Source organism: Megalops cyprinoides, chromosome 8 (assembly GCF_013368585.1).
Source record: "Megalops cyprinoides isolate fMegCyp1 chromosome 8, fMegCyp1.pri, whole genome shotgun sequence".
NCBI classification, from domain to species: Eukaryota; Metazoa; Chordata; class Actinopteri; order Elopiformes; family Megalopidae; genus Megalops; species Megalops cyprinoides.
In genome coordinates, this window is record NC_050590.1 from 9,849,040 (window position 1) to 9,870,582 (window position 21,543).

Sequence of the window (21,543 nt, forward strand, 5' to 3'; positions counted from 1 at the left end):
CTTTCCCCGTATCGCAGATTGTACCTAGAAGATGCTGCGGGAACAGTGTGAAGAGTACAGGCGTTGGTTAACGGCTCTCTAACCTGCCTGCTAATCTCATTCCCTCTGTTTGATTTGCTTGAACGCGAACACTCAGTTCACTGACTTAATGAGCTGACATGACCCTCTGCGTGGAAATAAGAACGCAGCCTGATAATGTACAGCTTTAACATTATTAAAGTGCTGATGTGGGCTAAAGTACCTCATAATGTATAAATCAGCAGTCTCGAAAGTGACAATCTTTCACTGAACACTGAAGCAGACCTAATGACAGAGGCTGCATTGCAGTCATTAATATCCACACAATTAGTACAGAGTGCAAAGCGGCTTTCAAATGTAGTGCTCACCTGAAAACCCTGGGAATGTGGAAAGCTGATTGAAAAGTAGAGAGGAGAGTAAGTATGAATGGAGCAGGCCGTGGGACACATCTCTTATATACCATTCCAATTGGATTTTTTTTTTTTTTTTTTTTTTTTGTTAAGGTCAAAGTGGGAAATGTATAAACGGGCAATGACAACCCGATTTCAAGAAACCCGCCTCTCACATCCTCCTAGCACTTGTGACGACATCTTCTGCAAACACTCTGAATTCGTCTGTGACAGTTCAGGCGACTGCTCTTTCCTTTCTCCGCTTTCTCCGTTTCGCAGCAGATAACTTTCAGCACCTGTATCTCTACATACGAACAACGCAAATTCACTATTATTTTTATTTTTGCATGATTTGCTTCCCTGCGATTAATTCGTCGGATGCAGGTGAGTTGCAGCTGAACACACACATTTCGGAAAACATTTATCAATACATTAATCTTCTTGATTAATCATCTCCTCTCCTTCTCCTTTAAAAGTATATTTTAAAAAATAATCTTAAAAATCAACCAACCTCTGATATGTTTTCAACAACTTACCTTTTCGCTCACCTGTTGCCAGACAGCCAATCATCCGTTAACTCAGAACCTCGGAGGCTCTGAAGAGTTATTCATATTCTGTTTATACTTAGACTGTTATTACTTATATTCGCCGCTTGGTTAGTTTCCGTAGCTGTCGGTCTCCAGAAGATGAGACCTGGACCACAGCTAGGAAAGTTCTGAATACCTGACGTTCTGCTTTCGGTAAATAGCTTTGTGTTGCTGCAGCGCCAGTCACAGGAACAAGCGCAGAAGTGGTCTGAGTGATTCTTCTGTTTGCTCAGAAAAGGGGTTCTGCTTGACCAAGTCTCTCTGCAAGAATGGATTTACGTACGAAACTGGCATTACACCTCCCAGCTATACTACTGGGAATATTCATTCTTAGTGCCACGAGTAAGTATCAACTAGAATGACTTTTGACGTGCAGTTACAATGAGGAGCTACAAGTTGTCAGCCCAGAAAGAAAGCTTTGGTATTGTTGTTTGAATACAGTAACAACTTAGCGTTATAATATACTCACTCCATTATATATATATATTGCGTAAACGTGTTGTAGATATGACTGCTTTAGTTTGCATTCACAGTTTGTCTGTCCAGCATCACTTGGGAAGTTCAGCGCTTCGATGGTTGGTACAACAATTTAGCCTTTCACAGTCGAGGGACTGCAGGTAATACGCTATTCTTGATAAATCGACTTTTACGTGGTGATAACATTTTGACAAGTTTCGACAAGTTAAATTCATGCACCTGTTTCAGTTGATTTTTGCTGACAATTAAGCATTCGTTAGCATGCTGGCTTTGGTTATTCACATAGAGACAAAAAGATAGGCAGATGTCTGTACGGACTGATAAATTATTTGACTGACACTTCCGTGCAGGGTCGCCGCTAATGCGCCTCCTGCCAGCGCGGTATTCTGATGGGGTGTATCAGCCACTTGGGGAGCCTCTGCTGCCTAACCCGCGCGAACTCAGCAATACTGCGATGCGTGGTTCGTCCGGTTTTCCCTCCTCCCGGAACCAGACAGTCCTTTCTGTCTTCTTTGGTAAGGACCTTTGCTTTTCAAAGTCTCTCGGTTCAAACGGTTCTAATGGAAATTTCAGCTTGTAACAAAAAATCCGCACGGACAAACTATAAACTTTGAAAATCACAGATCTTAACTTGACTTTTCTTGGCAATTTGCCACCTGTCTCATATCTTGAAGTACAGTGTGTCTGTAATGTCAAAATATTAAGTCATCAAGGCTCATACTTTTTATAACACATTGCGTAATTTCCGCATGAAATAACTTACTACGTTTTCTTTTGTTTTTGCATAATGTAAAAATCAATTCAAGAATACACAAATGAAACTTTTTCAAAAATCATGTGAAATATTTTTCGCTTACTAAGAATTTACTGTTCACTTTGTGTATATTATATAACTAAAAATGTAAGCTTTAGCTGCACTAGCACATCATGGTCAACCTGTCAGAACTTCATAACAGTCTAGAAATCTTGTTTTGTATATTGTGTATAAATCCACCAAATGTGTCTCCCATCTTAAATTGTTACATTACATAATTGGCATTTAGGAGATGCTCTTGTCCAGAGCGACTTACATCAGTCAGGTTATTTTTTGCAGTGTTATCCATTTATACAGCTGGATATTTTTATTGAGACAATTGTGCGTTAAATACCTTGCCAAGGGTACAGCAGCAGTGCCCCAGCGGGGAATTGAACAGGCAACCTGCTCCTTACCCACTATGCTACACTACTTCCCATTATCTATGCATAATCATAACCTGATGCACATTATTAAATCAGCATAGCCTTACACTGTCAATACATCTGTTGTGTGCCACTCCAAAACATTGTGACTTCCTAAAACCTTTAATTGAAAATGTAACCTACAATTCTCTATTGTTGTAGTAGGACATACTAATAAATTTTCAGTTGTTTACTTGTTAGCAATAATTTGATTATTACTGACTCACCAGTTTGAGCATTTCTGCATAATTGATAAGAATGTATTATTAATTTACTGCTGTCACTATATTAAGGTTCTCCTTTGTGGATTTTTTTAGGTTTCTGCATGTGCAGCATGGCTCAGGGCAGTGCACTGATATAAACTGACGCTTGTCTACAGCTCTCATTAATTCAGAGCTAATCATTAAGAGTGATGCTAAATTATTTGTGTTGATATATGCCAATGTAGTTTGACAAAAGTTGTTTAATTTAATCAGTACCCTCACTCAATGAGCAGTGTAGAAGACTGCAGATGCAGTTTGGTATAATTATCATCTGTTCTTAATATTAATCTGTTTACTGTGACTACATACAAACCTTGTTGTGTCTGTTGCAATGAATGCACAGGTTACCACGTTGTGTTTGAGATTGTGGATTCAAGACGTCCTGGCTGTCCGCCAGAATTCATGCACATTCCAGTCCCAAAGGGCGATCCTGTTTTTGACCCCAACAAAACAGGCAAAATCCTGCTCCCATTTCAGCGTAGTCAGTGGGACAAGGATACCAGCCAGAGTACCAACAACCCCCGTACACAGGTACTAGGAAATGTGGACTATCATAAGCTGGAGCCTGCCTGTGCAGAGTAGCTGTGACAAGCAATAGAAATTTTTTTAGACAAAACTGCCGAATCTTAAGAAAATTTCTATGATATGTCAACGCGTGTATGTAATAAAGTTACATAGTTTTTGCTAAAATATATGTCTCAAGTCAAAGAGTCTTCTAGGTCTGCTGACCTGAAACAGCTTCAATGTTATTTGCTCAACTTAACACGCAGTTTATTACAAGTCTTTTCAGATCTGAATATGCAGTTCATTGTTACAGAGTAGTAATTACTCAATTTATTAGCTATCTCTTGCCCTGAGGTTTGCTATTAGCTGTCCTGCTGGGTTTTTTTGGTTGCTGTAGTCCTGAATTCTCACACCCACTCTTGCAGGTGAACCATGTGACTGCCTGGATAGATGGGAGCTCCATCTATGGTTCCTCCAGCTCATGGTGCGATGCCCTGCGGAGCTTCTCTGGGGGCCGCCTGGCCACAGGGCCAGACCAGGACTTCCCTAGGAAGAGTGACAGCCTCTACTTCATGTGGAACTCTGTCAACCCTTCAACGGGAGAGTACGGGCGCGGTGGACTCTATGGTAAGAACCACTTACCATCTTTGTGGGTTACATACCAAAAATTAAAATACATAAAGGCACATGTCTAAATTTGTCTTTTTACATTACATTATTGACATTTAGCAGATGCTCTTATCCAGAGTGACATACATCAATTACAGGTTTTTTTGTTCATTTTTTTTTTTACAATGTTATCCATTTATACAGGTGGATATTTTTAATGAGGAAATTGTGGGTTAAGTACCTTGTCCAAGCGTACAGCAGCAGTGCCCCCGTGGTGAATCAAACCAGCAACCTTTCGATTATGAGTCCTGTTCCTTAATCGCTATACTACACTGCCACCCCGAGAACCAATTTTTGAGAATCAATAGTGTTAACACTCAGTTAGCAGAGGGTTCAAAGACTGATATGTGAGTTGTGACTTTGACAGTGTCCTGTGTGCTGTTTCTGCACAGATAGAAATGTGGTATTGGATGACATCTTAGGGGTCTGATGAAACATATGGAATCGGTAATTTTTAAATTATCATACTATTATGTTGCATAGATACAGGGATGCTTTGAATACTGACGCAAGCGATGTGACTCAGACAAAGGGGTTATTCTTCAACCCTTTTTTGTAGTTGCTGTTAGAGCATTTATCCATTTATAACATTTATCCATTTTTTATTTCCTCTTTTTGTTTACCACAGCATATCCCACGCATTGTTGTATTTTGAATGACAGACAATTTCATTTTGTTCATTTGTGTTTTCATAATTCTGACGTCCCATTGATCCACTTGTCAAAGATCTGGTGTTATTGTATGTTTTTACATGAAAGAGATTTTTTTCAAATATCAGTTACACTAGATTAAATTTACACACATACACAATCATTCCTTTTAGACCATTGACAATTTTGACAAATTAGTTAAGTGTATAAAGTCTCCTTGAGGACTGTGCAAAATATTGTACAGCTAGGATCATTTACATCCTACAAATAATTTTGATATACAAATTTAAAAAAGGCAAGCAAAGCATGAGGAAAGTTGGGTATTAATTTTGATGATACTAACTGGAGTCACCTTTCATATTTATAGATAGTAAAATTCAGTGAGCTTAATATGACAAAATTTGCTTTATAGCAGTCTGTGTGTTTGTGTTTTCATTTTTCCAGAATTTGGGCATGCCTGGGGCAATGAGAACGTGTTCACAGTGGCAGAGGGGATTATATGGTTCAGGTACCACAATCACCTCGCCTCCCAGCTGGAAAAGCAACACCCATCGTGGTCAGATGAAGAACTGTTTCAGAATGCCAGGAAAAGGGTCATTGCCACGTTCCAGGTACAGAGGAAACTCTGCATTTTTTAACAGTTGACCATATAATTAGGGAGTTCACTTGAAAGGCAACTGCTGCCTCCACAGAAACAAACACAAGTCGTATTTATTTGAGTCAAAGACAAGTGTGTCACCTCACCTCCATGTTGAGATTCCACCCTGTTGAGTCTAGCTATGCCTGTGATGTAATAGATGCCCTGCCATTAACAAGGCCGAGTCTATGCAACAAGTGTTGTTGTAGCTTCCCAGACCAAATCATGATACATTTTTCAGTGCTTGGGAAAAGGACTGACCCTTCAATTAACCTGATGTTAGAGATGTTTAAGATTGTCTTTTTTTATCCTTGCAGAATATTGTGTTCTATGAATGGCTTCCGGGGTACCTTGGAATTAAGACCGTGCCTTCCTACCCAGGTGAGAGCACCTCTACAGAAAAAAGTATTTTTCAGTGTTCCTGGCAGTTGACCACAATTAGGATGCATACATGTATATGTGTGTGTGTGTGTGTGTTATTTTCTTGTTCCTTAATGGTAGTGATTTTTATGGAGTGACATGTTTCGCACTATTTCTCATTTTTAATTACTGACAGAATGCAGAACAGTACTGATGGAGCACACCCCATGGTGTATGTATAGGCATTGCCTCTAATTTTCAGATTTGCTCTCTCCTCTTCTTACAGGCTACCAGAAGCATGTGGATCCTGGTATCTCTCCTGAATTTCAGTCTGCTGCCATACGTTTCAGTACTACCATGGTTCCCCCTGGCGTTTACATGAGGTTCAGTAATCTGACATTTTCCTGACTATTGATGAAGCTGGTTTTTCACAACTACTATTCTGCACAGTGTATTCGTTCCTCCTGTGCAGGAAAACGTCATTGCCGTCACTATCCCAACAAATGTGTGTAGGTCTGCCCTTGAGGCAAATTAAAAGGCTACCCACACGAAAACAAACCAAAATAATACTGTAATAATAGACATGGTAGTATTTGTAGTAACTGCTAATACTGAGCAGATATTTTCTGGTATTTTCAATAAACCAAATTTTCACATGATGAAAAAAAAGTTCATTCATAAACAAAAATAGTGAATATCAACAACGAATGCTTGGGTCATTTGATCATCTCAATTAGTAAATTAATTACCACAGTCTACACTCATATTCATTCCTGCTACTGAACGGCGTCTGGTGGTCCTATTGCATCGTGGCGTAAAATCACTATCCAGGACCTTCTCCACCATTGTCCCCCAATGGTGGAATTAACTTCCACACTTCATCCATTCTGCCATTCCAGTCCCTCTCTGTCTTCTGAAGTCACAGCTCTTCTGCTCTAACCTGAGCACCTGAAACACTACCCCCCTTCTCATGTCTCAAACTGTCTCCTACTAAACTATAAGATATTTTTATATAAAAAAGCAATCTAATGGTTTAACACACTCATTATCTATCTATCTGCTAGTTTGTACCTTGCCTGGCCAACCATTGAAACCCGGTCATGCAGTGCTTCTAATATTGTTGTCTCTGTATGGTTTTTCGCTTGTGTTGTATTGTACCTCACTTGTAAGTCACTTTGGATAAAAGCGTCTGCCAAATGAATACATGTAAATGTAATGTAAATCTCATCTTCTAATACTGCTAGTAGAAGGCGATTTTGTACACTCTTTATTAAATTTCTTTTTTTCCAAGCATCAAGCCATATTCCACACAGGTCTTTTTTGGGTATAAATGTTAAGATCCACCCTTCGTGTACTTTAATTAAAAAAAAAATCCACTACTGAAATAAATTTGTAATCTCCAAAGGAGGATAATTCATGACATCACATTGAGGCAACAAACACCATAGTGCATTGTTTTATTCACCGATGAAAGGTACGATTTCTGCTTGATTGAGGAAAGTTGTTTTTATTTGCTAACAGAATGCTCCAGGTTACTGGCACAGTTTAAGGTTTTAACTGAACTGAACTGAACATTGAGTTTGGGAGAAGGATTTGGAGTGAAGTGCAGAAAGAAAAAGCAAAAGCGTTGTACGTTTAATTATTATTTCATTTTTGTTTTGCAAAAATGAATATTCTCGGGAGCAGGAAAGCAGAACAGGAGCAGCAGGATATCAGTGACTGTATTGCAGTGATTTAATTTATGGTTGTTTCTCAGTTAAAACCTATGGGTTTAAGCCTTTTTGGGATGCTGTGACTTTACTCTTGAGTAAGGTACTTTTTCACATGTAACACAGCTGTGTTAATGTGTAAGGCGTGTATTGTCTACTAAGGGTGTTTGCTCTGCAAATACATGACTTATGTAATGTACAGTACTCGGAAGTTCAAACACTGATTCAAATACTGTACTGGGACTTCGGATGTATCTGGTGAACAAAACGGATCTATGCGAGTCTGTCGTTCTTGTTGCTTACGGCTGAAATTTTCAAAGAAAAAAAGATAAGCTGATGTCACTCTTGATTTTGAGCCTTGCAACGCTCCCAATATTAAATAAGAGATTAATATTTGTTTTGGCCACAGAAACAGCACCTGCCACTATCGGAACATTATCAACATCCACGGGAGCACATCCCCAGCGATGCGTGTGTGCAACAGCTTCTGGAACAGACAGGTACAGTAGGTCTGACTGGAGGAGTTCCAGGTCCACAAACCCAACAAGAGATAAAGCTGGCACATCAAAGCAGAGTGAAAAAAAAAACTCACAATGCTGCAGTCCTCCAGTGCCACACAGTTTGTTTAACCCTTTCGCACGTACGGTCACACCGGTGTAATTGGCCCTTTGGCGTGTACAGTCAAATGTGTGATCAGAACACTGGACTGGAAAAAAAATTCTAGCTAACGTTAGTTTTGAGGAAACAATGAGTTAACGTTACAAAGCATAGTAAATGCGGTGGTGAAAACTATGAGAAGCTCAATAAAGCTAAAACATAACAAACCATGTAACGTAACACGCGCACTACGTAGCATGAAATAGGTCACGTACGAAAGGGTTAATGTAACAAAATGGCTCCAGTAGTTGGGTCTCCCCTGCCTTCAGATGCCCTTCTGTTGTAGAACCCAAACCTGCGGATGGGCCAGGATGTTGATGACCTCATTATGGGCATGGCTTCGCAGATTGCAGAGAGAGAAGACAACATCATTGTGGAGGATTTAATGGGTAATTTGGTTGTTTTTTTCGTCATGTATTTGCATGAGATTTTGTTTATTTATTCATTTTATGTGCTTCATATGTGCTTCAGTGTGCTTCAGATGTGATCGGTTGGTGTCTTTTTTGCAAGGTACATTCACTGTAGATATTACAACAGAAGCGATAATGTTCAATCAAATTATGCATAATTGTGAAACCATTTTTATCAGGCACTTAATTCTCACTACTGATAAAACACCTTAACACCTTACTGTTCAAACAAAGGAATTGTTTCCTTACTGTTTTCCTATCTCCAATGGTCAGATTATATGTACGGGCCCTTAAGGTTTTCCCGCTCAGACCTGGTGGCTCTGACCATCCAGAGGGGCAGGGACACTGGCCTGCCCAGCTACAACCAGGCAAGGGCAGCCTTCAACCTTGAGCCAGTTAGCAGCTGGGATGAGATCAATCCTGAGTTGAACAGTCCACAGGTAAGTCAAACCTGGAAATGCTGAAACCAATACCCGGACCAAAACAATACCCTCTGAAAGGTAGAAACTTTGGAAAGAATTGACTTTAATTTATTTGAAAATTTATTTGAAGTTCAGGATGCTTGTGAATTAATCAAGTATATTCATGAGCATGTCATTTTGCAGTTATTCCAAGACCTGGCAGCACTCTATGGCAATGACATCTCCAAACTGGAGTTGTTCCCAGGAGGACTTCTGGAATCTTGGGGAAGCCCAGGGCCAGTTTTCTCCGCCATCATCCTTGACCAGTTTGAGCGCATTCGAAATGGAGACCGCTTCTGGTTCGAAAACAGACAGAATGGGTATTACATTTTTTTCCCGGTCAGGGGTTATATGTTCACTCAGTTACACAGTTCCTGTAAATATAGGGCGGCAGTGTGGCATAGTGTTAAGGAGCAGGTCTACCGGATGGTTGCAGGTTCGATTCCCCGCTGGGGCACAGCTGCTGTATCCTTGGGCAAGATAGGTAACCCATAATTGCCTCAGCAAATATTCAGCTGTGTCAGTGGGTAACATGTAAAGTTGTAGCATATATAAGTCAGTCTGCTTAAGAAGTTCTGCTAAATTACATTAATGTAATGTAATGTAAATATTACTTAGACCATTGTGTCTTGGCAGGCAGCTCCAGCTTGTTCGGTGTGAGAATTTTCAGGCTTTGTGTTTGTGCTCACTTTGGAGATCTGACAGTGGCTGTCTTATTATTTTTATTCCTTCAGTTTGTTCACTGTCGAGGAGATTGAAACCATTCGCAACACTACCTTCCATGATGTAATAATAGCTGTCACAAGTGCAGAACCCGGGGACATCCAGAAGAATGTGTTTTTCTGGAAAGATGGTGAAGACCTATTGACCTACATGTTGCTTGTTGCATACAGGAATTCAATTAATACGTACAGGAGGCCGACAAAATAATTGAAACACCAAACAAGATATGAATATGTATTTCTGTGTCAGCATTTGTTTCACCTGGGAGATGACACATAAATAAATAAATAAATAAAATAAATAAATAAATAAAATAAATAAAGTGAGCCAATTAGTCAACTCTCCTAATTTTACCCGCAGTATATCATGTACAGAATACTGTTTGTACTGCCATACTTGTGTGAACGTGTGGTGGAACCTCCATCTAAAAGAGTTTTCCATGTCATTATTTTACCCTCTTTGTAGTAATAAACAAGGCGGCACACATAGTCATACAGGAATCACTACCCACCTAGGACTTACCTACTTGCCTACCACATTTTAAAATTCTTCATATGGTGTGTCTGATGGAACTTCAATCCAAAACACTTCATTTTTTAATTTTTTTATTTAAAATTGTACTTGAGCCATAGCTTGCCCAGTACTTGGAACTCTTTACTGTTGGCACTCCTTGGTGGCCCATCTTTCAGTGACGTGTCTTCCTGTCACACAGGTGACCCCTGTCCCCAGCCACAGCAGATAGATGCTGGGGCACTCTGTTCCTGCACCAACGCCACCACCCTCAACTACTTTGATGGCAGCCAAGCTGGATTTGGTATCACTGTAGTCGCCTTGTTCATGCTCCCTCCAGGTCTGTCTTCGCACCGTTCATACACATAAAAACCTTTGTGTATTAAGTGTGTTTGTACAGTGTTTAATCAGACATGGGTTTACATACATTGATAGCCATAAATGTTTGTTTTAATGATTTGAAGAACTGTGTGCTGAGGAGTTTCAGTTCCACTGGGGTAGTTTTGGCATTTATTTGTGGTTTATAACAGTATGACTGTTAAAAAGGACCCTGGCCTTGTTTGTGTTGTTTGGCGAGAAACATGAAAGTGAAAAAGAGAAAGTGATAAGGATTTGACTTAAAGAGAGGTTTCCACATCTGTGATGAGCAATAGACACTTATTTTCGGTTTCAAAGGGCTTTTCTCTTTTAGAGTTGCAGGGTGTAATTTCACCCCTTTCTCTTCCCTTAAAAGTGAGCTGTCTCCTGGCTTACCTGGTGGCCTATTTCCGCAAGTCCAAGTTTAAGAGGTTTCAGAAGAAGCGGCGTGCTGTGGACAGCACAGAGGAGCCGGCCGTGGGAATCACAGGTGGGGCCATTGACTGCAGAGAAAGGCACTGTACTGATGTCCCCTAAAAAAGGGTTCTCATTACCCAGGATGCCTGTCTGATCTAACACAGTGTCACTGAACAGGGGGCGCTATTCATGGCCATGCTTGCTCAGGTTGTGGCGGTTTTTCACCTTATTCTTACAGGCTGAAATTGTTCAGTGAAGCTCAAAATGTGTATGAAGTAGTGACAGGTCAATCACAATCACAATCACAAGTCTAACAGTGATTCACTGTCTGCAGATTTTGTCTCCATAGACTGTCACGGTGTTTGCCTAATGACCTTGCGTCGACTTGGCATTACCATGGGTGCAATTCCATTTACGAGATGCATGAAAAAGTATTTAAAATGATAACCTGGCTGATAACCTCATAGCATGTGTAACAGTGTCCAGGTGTATCTCTCTCCACTAATGTTCTTAACTCCCTGCCTCTCCCCTCCAAGCCGATGAGTGGCAGGGCCCTGACAAGACACTATGTCCAGTGAGGCTGGATCTGGACTCAGAGAAGAGGCTGGTGATACTGGACAGCAGTGGCACCAAGCTCCGATCCCTCAACCTGATCGGCCAGAGCCACCTGCACATCTTCGTGTCCAACAATAAACAAAGCCGTGTCCTGCTGCTCAAAGTCCCTAAAGAGTATGACCTGGTCAGTTCAGGGTGGGAAGTGGTCAGTTATCCTGCACGAGCCCTTAGTCTGTCACCCAGCCTAGAGACTGGAGACTACAGTACAGTGGGTGCCAACCACTGTTTTATACCAATGCAATCAGTCTAATGCAAACATTTTTCTAACCTTCCCTTGGCTGATGCTTCATTTGTAAAGTGATTGCACTAGCATCATCATGCAGTTTTACTTGTTGTTTCAATGTTTGACTTTCAGTGTTTATACCTGCTCTTGCGTTTCTTTGTTAGGGATCATTGGGGCCACATGTTGTTTTTGCTTCTTTTTGTTCTGGCTCTTTTTACTTCGTTTTGTTTCTGCCTCAGCTTGTCTTTGTCTGATTTCAGGTGCTGTTTTTTGAGGATGAGAGCAAGCGCTCCGAATTTTTGGGTCACCTGCACTCTGAGGTGACCTGCAAGGTCCCGGACGTGATCATGAGGGAGCTGAGGGAGCAGGAGCTGCTGAAGGAGGCCGTGACCAAAGAGCAGAGGGGACAGATTGTAGAGACCTTCTTCAGACTTGCCTTTGCTCGGGTCAGTACCCTCTGAGGGCGAACCTGTTCAAACGGAGCCTCAACAGACGCTAATGTTTGTGATGTGGTGCTGCTTGCTCCCTGGCCTGTTCAGCGGCGGGTCTGTACAACACACCACCATGTCTCTATTGGTTCTTAGATCCTGGAGATTGAGAGGTGTGATGCGGGAGACTTGAGCGGCGTGTCCTCCAGGAAGACCAGGGAGACGCTGCAGTGCGAGCTCAGCAGAGCGGAGCTGGCTGAGGCCCTGGGACTCAAACCTGACTCACTTTTTGTGGACTCCATGTTCACTCTGGCTGACAAAGACGGCAATGGCTACCTCTCCTTCCAGGAGTTCCTGGATGTTATTGTAATCTTCATGAAAGGTGAGGCCAGGTTCTTCATGGGAGCTGCCTTAGACAATTAGTCACATAGTAACTGCTCTACAAGTTTAAAGTATTGTGTGTGTGTTTGTATTTTTGAGACCTCCTTTTTCCTAAGGTTTATTTGTGCTTTTTGGGGGGATTGGAACAGGTTCTCCAGAGGAGAAGTCAAAACTTCTGTTTTCCATGCATGATATAAGTGGTGATGGGTTCCTGTCAAAAGAGGAGTTTTCAAGGTTACTGAGGTGAGTCTGTCTTTTTTGTTGCATTTCAGCATGCTTTGTGAATTGCACTGACTGCCTGAAAGTTCAGATCAGACATCATGAGTCCTGCTCTCTGCACAGCTTGGATGAAACTGACAAAATAATCTGAATTTTTCACAAATATGATCCATGCTTTAACTGTCCCCTCCCCCCCTGCCCAATTGCTGTAGGTCCTTCATCGAAATCTCCAGCAGCTGCCTCTCAAAGAGCCAGGCTGAGAAGGCCATCGAGGCCATGCTAGAAGCAGCAGGGTTCAATGACAAGGAGCACATCACCTGGGAGGACTTCCACCTCCTCCTGCGTGACCATGAGAATGAGCTGCAGTTCGCACAGCTCAACGTTAAAGGTTAGGGGTTTGAGCTTTCGCACTCTGTCTCTGTCCTACCCTGTCATGTATCGGCTAACTAATGTGTTCACACTTCGTGTTAATAAGAGGGCGTGTGTCTGTTTTAGGTAAGTTAGCTTTTGCTCCTTGCTCAGCTGACTGAAATGGTTGTTGTTCTCTCATAGTGTTATGTAAATTCTAGTCAAAGTCTAGCATTATGTTACATAGGCCACTCACTTCTCTGGCATGGCTACAGCTGACCCCTTCCTCTCTGTACAGGCATGGAGATGCAGGGTAGGCGCAGACTGGACCGGAGCCAGCGCGTGTCCTTCATCACTATAGAAAAGTGAGTCCTACCAAAGATACCAAATAGCAGGGTCGTGAAAGGACAGGAGATGGACTTAGGGCATTACCACTTATTTTATCAGGCAGTGGCATAGAGAACTGGGTGCCAGGGATGGAGCTGTTTCACGATCTGTTCTTTTGCGCTTGTCTCTCTCAGTTTGCGGCCCGAAGGAGAGAATGATTTGAACGACAGTGGACAGGATCTGCGCAGAAGACTGGGAAAAAAGTGAGACTGTGTTTCTTCTTCCACCTTAATACCTTAATGATAAAGAGGGTGGTATTCACATTTGAAGTGCTGGCTGGGCTGCAGACTTGGATTCCTGGTCTCATGTTTGGTATGGATGAACATGTTACATTTGTAGAAGCTATTTTTCCTCAAATCTCAAATCATGATCACTTTAATGCTTTGGGCCACCTGTGATAGAATGGAATCATACCAAGAAACAGGATCACATTTTAGGCAGAGCACCATGCTACATGTATATCTCTACGGTCATGCAGGCTTCAGTGTTTGCATGATCATAAACCAGTAAATTAACATCCGACATGGAGCTTTGACTCTATATGTCGTGCAGCCTCTTTCTAATTGCGTGCAATGTGGTCTAAGTTGGTAAGCCTTGGTATGCTTTGTGGTCAGCAAGATGAAGTCACCCATTGCCGTTACACAGTTTGGAATCAGTGACTTCATGGTCTTTGGGTGCTGACGTCTTGTGTTTTTCTAATCACTTTTTTACTTATTCTCACATGTTGAACGTGAGTGTTTAAGGAGCAATATACATAGACAAAAGGGCAAAAAAATCTGTGGGTCTAAATCTAAGATTTAAAAAATAGCAATTGTCTGTAAAACTATTTGTTGTGCAGAATATGGCAGGGAAATTCTCTGTAGCAGTCTGTGCTCTTTTAGACTCAGTTCACTGCATGTCGATTTGTAGTTTTGCTTCTGATGTAAATTGCCCTGTGAGGAAACGCGGAGCCGGTTATTGGGGCAAAATGTCTCCATGTCTGTGGCCATACTGTTATTCCATGCCGGCAGGAAGACAGTTCTCGCAGCCGGGTCAGGTAGTGATTATGACCATTCATGAGTGAGAATGAGATTAAACATGGCTTTCCCTTTGGTGACATGAGAACATGCACGTCCACCTGTGGGTAGAACTGCAGATAATAACAGGGAGTGAGGTTTTCACTGCAGCTGTTGCGTTTATGTAGAAAGCTTAACTCGCAGTTAACCCCTAATTGTGTGCAGAGGCACCTGTGCTAGTGTGAGTGACGTCGTGGTCTCTGTGAGTGACATCATGTCTGGTAATTCGCACTTCGTCCAATGATATCATCTTGCTTGGTCCCTGCACAGGATGGGATTGACATCTTGTTCCGCATAGTTTCATTCACAGTCTTTCCTTGCAACAAAAAAAAACTAAATACATTGGAGTAATTCCTCCTACTGCTGCAGTTTTGCAAGTTACTGATCTATGTTCGAGTTAATTTAAGATCACCGCAACTTTATCTGACATGTCAAATGTGTCTCACACAATAACCAAATGGCTTGCCTCCGTTTGCCCAACAACCTCATAAACCTTATAGCATTGTTACCTGTACATGTAAAAACAAGGTCTCCCAAATGGTTCTTTTAGGCCAGGGCTCTGCAATTCTCGCGTTTACGTCAAGGCGAGGAGGGAGAGATACGACAGGAATCCAATCCAGCAGAGGATCCAGCAGTTCAAGCGCTTTGTGGAGAACTATCGCCGCCACATCGTGTGTGCCGCCATCATCTGCGGCATTTCTGCAGGAGTGGCTTTGGAGAGATGCTATTGTAAGTTCCCCTCTTAGAGTCTTCTCAAGTCACTCAGTTGATTTTTCTGAATTGCACTTAATTATTGCTCAACTATCCTCTGCCGACAGTGCTGTTTAGTCACAGATTTTGTTCCATTGTTGTTATTATGCTTTATTATTTTTACTGTTCAAATGTACATTTTTATCATAATTTTAATTTATTTTGATTTCATTTTAATTATAAATCTGTCTCAAATTTGCATACAGCTTTTATGGAAGCTTCTTTTCTCAAATTTTGCTGCAACAATCGATTGACAGAAACTCGCTTGACTTGAATGAATGAAGTTGATTTCATGCTTTCACCAATCACATTCCCTGCACTAACAGACACAAACCACCAGCCCATTTTTTAGACTACGGTTTGCAGGCGGAGTCCAGCGGCATCCCTGAAACCACGTCGGTGGGCATCATGGTGTCGCGGGGCTCAGCTGCCGCCATCTCCTTCCTGTTCCCCTACATGCTGCTCACCGTCTGCCGCAACCTCATCACCCTGGGTCGAGAGACCTTCCTCAACCGCTACATCCCCTTTGATGCCGCCATCGACTTCCACCGATGGATGGCCATGGCCGCCATCATCCTCACAGGTCTTACCACTCGTTGTAGTATCACATGAGTAGTGAGTGGTTACCTGATTGGATTGACACTGACATGACTGAAACTGTTGCTCATTCAACTTGAATGGATACACTCATGTTCTATTGTGCTGGACGTTGCTCTGGATAAGAGCTTCTGCTAAATGAATAGTAATGTAATGTAATGGATGAACTGCTTTTTATGGTTAGACATAAGCCAGTTGCAGTGCTCAGGTTTTGGCATGTTACGGTCTGTATGTCTGAAATGTCAGTATAGTGTTTAAACTGATTACTTTCCTGAAAGTTTGGTAGCAATTTCACCCCCTTGTCTTACAGTCATCCACTGTTTGGGTCATGCGGTCAATGTCTACATCTTCTCTGTCAGCGACCTCAGCATCCTTGCCTGTTTGTTCCCCAAAGTCTTTTTCAATGATGGGTAAGTCTTTCTATTCTATTTCAAGAACTGTTTTTCAAGATGAGAGAAGTTGTGGAATTGATCTACTTCTTCAAGTAACCTGATAAGTTTATTATTTTCAGCACTGAACAACCAATTTTCAACTGTCATCAGTACCTGCGTAGAATGTGTAGCTTGAAATGTGTCACGTTTGTCTTTAAATTTGATTTTTAGGTATGAACTTCCCCAGAAGTGGTCCTGGTGGTTTTTTGAGACAGTTCCAGGTAGAAAAGCATCGGAACCTGCTGAATTTTCTGTAATAGACCAAAGAATGCTGACCCATTTTGAGCCATTTCCTGGGTTACTGGAAATACTTTAAAGTTCACCCTAAAATGGGGGTCTAATTGCTCTGGCTAAGGGTTAACCATTGCGGTTGCATGTGTGGGTGTACATATATGTTTATACATGTGGTTGTGTCCACATGGATATATGTGCATGTTTGTGTGTATGTGTGTGTGTGTGTATGTGTTTGTCTCTGGGTGTGTGCATGTGCATGTGTGTGCATATATACACACATTTTTATATATGTATATATATGTATGTATACATGTATGTATACATGTATGTGCACATGTGTGCGTGTGTGTACATGCCTGTGTGTGCTTGCATGTGTGTTGGTGTGCGTTTTATTTCACCCACAGGCATGACCGGGGTTCTCCTGCTCCTCGTCCTGGCCACCATGTATGTCTTTGCCTCGCATTACTTCCGCCGCATCAGTTTCCGTGGTTTCTGGGTCACACATTACCTCTACGTCCTGGTCTACACTCTGGTGAGTCTTTACCTGTTCACTATGAACATTAATAATATGAATATGGTATGACTGCCGTTAAAGGTACATTCTGATGTTATCCCCTGCTCTTTGGCAGACTGTGATCCACGGCAGCTTCGCACTGCTCCAGGAGCCCCGATTCTACATATACCTGATTCCCCCTGCCATTCTCTTCCTGTTCGACAAGCTTATTAGCCTCAGCAGGAAGAAGGTGGAGATCCCAGTGGTGAAAGCTGAACTTCTGCCCTCAGGTACCCACTAACTACATTATGTTACGTTGCCATTTAGCAGTTGCTCTTGTCCAAAAGTTTTTACTTGTTATCCATGTATACAGCTGGATATTTACTGATGCAATTGTAAGTACTTTGCCCAATGGCACAGCAGCAGTGCCCCAGCAGGGAATTGAACCAGCAACCAGTCACAAGGCCTGCTCCTTACCACTATGCTATACTGCTAACTAAAAACCACAACCACACCTGCAGGAAATCACCATGAGCTGAACCTGAGTTTAAGGCCATCTCCATATCCATCTCCAGAATAGACCCTTTTAAAAGCTTGCTTATATTGCAGTAGTACATCCACAGTGCTTGGATTAGGTCCGCTTGGAGATGACTTAAGAACTCTATGACAGACCTATGCATGCCTAGCTGCTAGAATTTTTTTTGATTTATTGATAGAGCATTTTTCTTTACTTGCCTCCATATACAGAATGGATTTTTTTAAGACTGTGCAGTTTTACGAGTTGTATTTAGCACCATGGCTGTTCCCCTTGCAGGTGTGACCTACCTGCAGTTTAAGCGTCCTCAGGGCTTTGTGTACCGGTCGGGGCAGTGGGTGCGCGTGGCATGCCTGGCTCTCGGCACTGATGAGTACCACTCCTTCACGCTGACCTCCGCTCCCCACGAGAAGACGCTAAGCCTGCACATTCGGGCGGTGGGGCCCTGGACCAGCCAGCTGCGGGAGTGCTATAAGCCTGAGGCCTTGAGAGAGCAGGGGGCATACCCAAAGGCAAGAAAATGCTAGTGCAAAGGAAAGATGCACTAAGGGAGTGCTCTCAAAAAACAACCCATTTCTGTAGACCTAGGTTCAAACTCACTGCAGTGGTTCAAAATACATGTTTTTCTGCCACTCTTGTGTCACTCAGTAGTGCAGTATGACCCTGCACAGGACATTGAGTTGAACAATTATGGACATATTTCCCCTTAAGTACAGTACATTTTTATTGCATTGTTGATAACAGAGCTCCTTCTTTGGAGAGGTCAATATAGCATTTCTGTTGCATGACTGTGCAAGGTGGCCAAGGCAACCATGAGTTCTGCTTAGGAGCCAAAAGTATGACCAGAATTCCAAAATGCAACTCTGCTTCCGTCACACTCATATTGCAGAAAACACAACTCAATGGTAGAGCAGTAGTATTTTGAGATTTTGGTGGCTATGTGAGCTTTGAGGTCTAACCCATCTCTCTCTTGATTTTGGTCTCTTATCTCGTTTCTCCTCTGTGATTGTCCGGTTCTACAGCTGTATCTGGACGGGCCTTTTGGGGAGGGGCACCAGGAGTGGAAGAACTTTGAAGTGTCTGTTCTGGTGGGTGGTGGGATAGGGGTCACTCCGTTTGCCTCCATCCTGAAGGACCTGGTGTTCAAGTCCTCAGTCAACTTCAGGATTCAGTGCAAGAAAGTGAGTGAAGTGAAAGAAATGTCCCGGGGGTCTTGGTTCTGCTGTTTTGTTGTTGGTAAGTAATGGATGAGAAAGCATCTCAATACAAGCTCTGTTTGTGTGTGTGTGTGTGTGTGTGTGTGTGTGTGTGTGTGTGTGTGTGTGTGTGTATGTGTGTGTGTGTGTGTGTGTGTGCGTGCGTGTGTGTGCGTGTGCTCGTGTTCCTTAAGGTGTACTTCATCTGGGTGACTCGGACACAGAAGCAGTTTGAGTGGGTTTCTGACATCATCAGGGAAGTGGAAGAGATGGACGCCCAGGAGCTGGTCTCTGTCCACATCTACATCACTCAGCTGGCTGAAAAGTTTGACCTGCGGACCACAATGCTGGTAAGGGAGTCTCTTAAATCTAACAAATATGCCGACATCATAAATAAAAGCCGGAACGATAATGATGGTGACGGTGAGGGTGATTGAAACCATGGTTGGTGATGCTGAGGATGAGGACAGGTGATGATGATGATGGTGAGGATGATGGCAATGATGATGCTGGTCATGGTGCAGATGAAAAGACCCTTCTTCCTCCTGCAGTATGTGTGTGAGCGGCACTTTCAGAAGGTGTGGAACCGGAGCCTGTTCACCGGCCTGCGCTCCATCACCCACTTTGGCCGCCCCCCTTTTCCATCCTTCCTCAACTCCCTGCAGGGTGTACACCCTGAGGTGAGACCAAGTCTATGCAGCTCTTTGTTTTTCGTTTAATGTTGTTCCTCTCTGTTAAAGTGCAGTGCCTGACTTTATACAGATGTAAACACATGTTCAGCTCCATGTAATCATTGGGTTCTCCATAATCCATCAGAAACATGTCCTCTTCTTCTCCCCTCCAAGGTGAGCAAAATTGGGGTGTTCAGCTGCGGTCCCCCTGGCCTTACCAAAAATGTGGAGAAAGCCTGTCAGCAGATGAATAGGTGTGACCAGACCCGTTTCATCCACCACTATGAGAATTTCTAATCCACGAGTGTTTTTGCTGGACATGGAAAGTATGAAGGACCCTACTCCAATGAGGAAAGCTGATGCTAAATATCACATTAAAATGTGAAGCTGTGCTTTAATCTCATAGGCTGTTTCAAAATGCGAAAGTATGGTCCGCACAAAATAATTGTAATGCATTCTGAAATTCACTGTTTGCAATTGATGATTTTCTGTAGTTAACCCCTGGAGATGTCAGCAATGTAGTAAAGGTAAATATGTGATAAGTAATATTGTATTTTTTATGCTCTGCTTATACGGATTGCACAGTATCTGTAGAAAAGCAATAATCTACCTATTAATAACATCTATTTCAAATCTTGGATGCATTGGTGGTTTACAATAATTGTTTAATACCAATATCTGTGACATCGTTAATCAATGTAGTTGCAATTTAAACAGTCTTGTTTGCACTATGTTTGACTATTAATAGAATGCACTGTGTTCAAGCCTCTTCTAAACACGGCACAGTAATTGTTATGGTATGATTGTGAAAAATAAAATAAAATATTATTGCAAATCTCCCTTGTCTTCGTTCTTTGTTAAAGGGGCATTACTTTCACTTTCCCAAAGACAGATACACAGTTGTTACTGCTGTGTGGTATGTGTGTGGAGACAATTGCAGATTATTAGAAATACATTTTAAAGTCCTGGCGAAAAGAATGCTTCTCTTTATGTAATTAAAACAGCCCTGTGTAAATCCTGTATATTCATTTGATGTGAATTATAAATCCCTTTAATTATAAAAATATTTCACATGACACTTTGTCATCAAGTGTATCAATGACTACAACACTTTTTATACTCTCACACACAAATCTGACAAATCATTTATATATATTAATTTATATTAATTTTCCATGATTTCATATGTATTCTATATTCAGATCAGCAAAATATCAACAGAAATGGTTGGAACTAATACAAATAAATATGTTCAAAACAATCTATTTGGAATTTAAAAAAAAGTGAATTTATGTTAACTTATGTTGCCTGTTCGATAAAAGGCAGATAGTCTTGATAACTATGCTGTTGACATTCTGCAACTCTGAGTATATGTCCTATAGGCTGTTGTTAGTTACTGTAACTACTGTAACTGATTTGCTTGCACCACCAATATCCATGAAGATTACCCTAGTTCATTAGCGCTACCTAACAGCATCTGCCAAATGAATAAATGTAAATTCAAATGTAGGATTTGGGTCCCAGGGGTATTTTGCCCCATTTTTGCTACTTTTACTTGTGTGCCTGTACAACCCTATCTGTCCAACTCATACACTAATATTGCATATCATTGTTTTCAGGAGACCCAGGGCTACACAATGAGCCCTCTTGTTCAACTCTAAGAAAGACTACCAGCCTAGGACAAGGCCTCAAACAGTAAAAAATTAGTCACGCCGATTGAAAAAAGAGGACATTATCTGGAATAAAAAGTTACTGAGTCATGGATCTTTGAAAAAAACTTCATAAATTCAAAGTTCAATATCTCTTGAATGTTTATGCAAAGTCGTAAATCTCACTTACCACTGCAGTACACTGCTGGATTATACATATTGTATGCCAGATGCATTTGGTGATTTTTTTTTTTTGGGGGGGGGGGGGGGGGGGGCGCAACACTAAGCGCATTTACTCAGGATTGGTTGGGACTA

General features: G+C 41.9%; 1 protein-coding gene across 1 annotated transcript; it reads left to right on the forward strand.

The window, feature by feature from the left end:
- Positions 1-1,263: 1,263 nt before the first annotated feature.
- Positions 1,264-19,876, forward strand: duox (dual oxidase). The gene is given in 33 exon segments (XM_036535577.1): positions 1,264-1,273; positions 1,528-1,611; positions 1,822-1,986; positions 3,296-3,483; positions 3,882-4,083; positions 5,220-5,386; positions 5,730-5,793; positions 6,059-6,155; positions 7,891-7,981; positions 8,425-8,527; positions 8,822-8,988; positions 9,154-9,329; positions 9,744-9,862; positions 10,445-10,582; positions 10,976-11,089; positions 11,553-11,755; positions 12,115-12,300; positions 12,439-12,664; positions 12,813-12,906; positions 13,095-13,270; positions 13,529-13,621; positions 13,769-13,820; positions 15,223-15,401; positions 15,775-16,005; positions 16,330-16,429; positions 16,622-16,671; positions 17,089-17,216; positions 17,314-17,467; positions 17,992-18,224; positions 18,735-18,893; positions 19,103-19,258; positions 19,460-19,588; positions 19,754-19,876. Coding segments are annotated over 33 exon segments (4,557 nt in total).
- Positions 19,877-21,543: the final 1,667 nt, after the last annotated feature.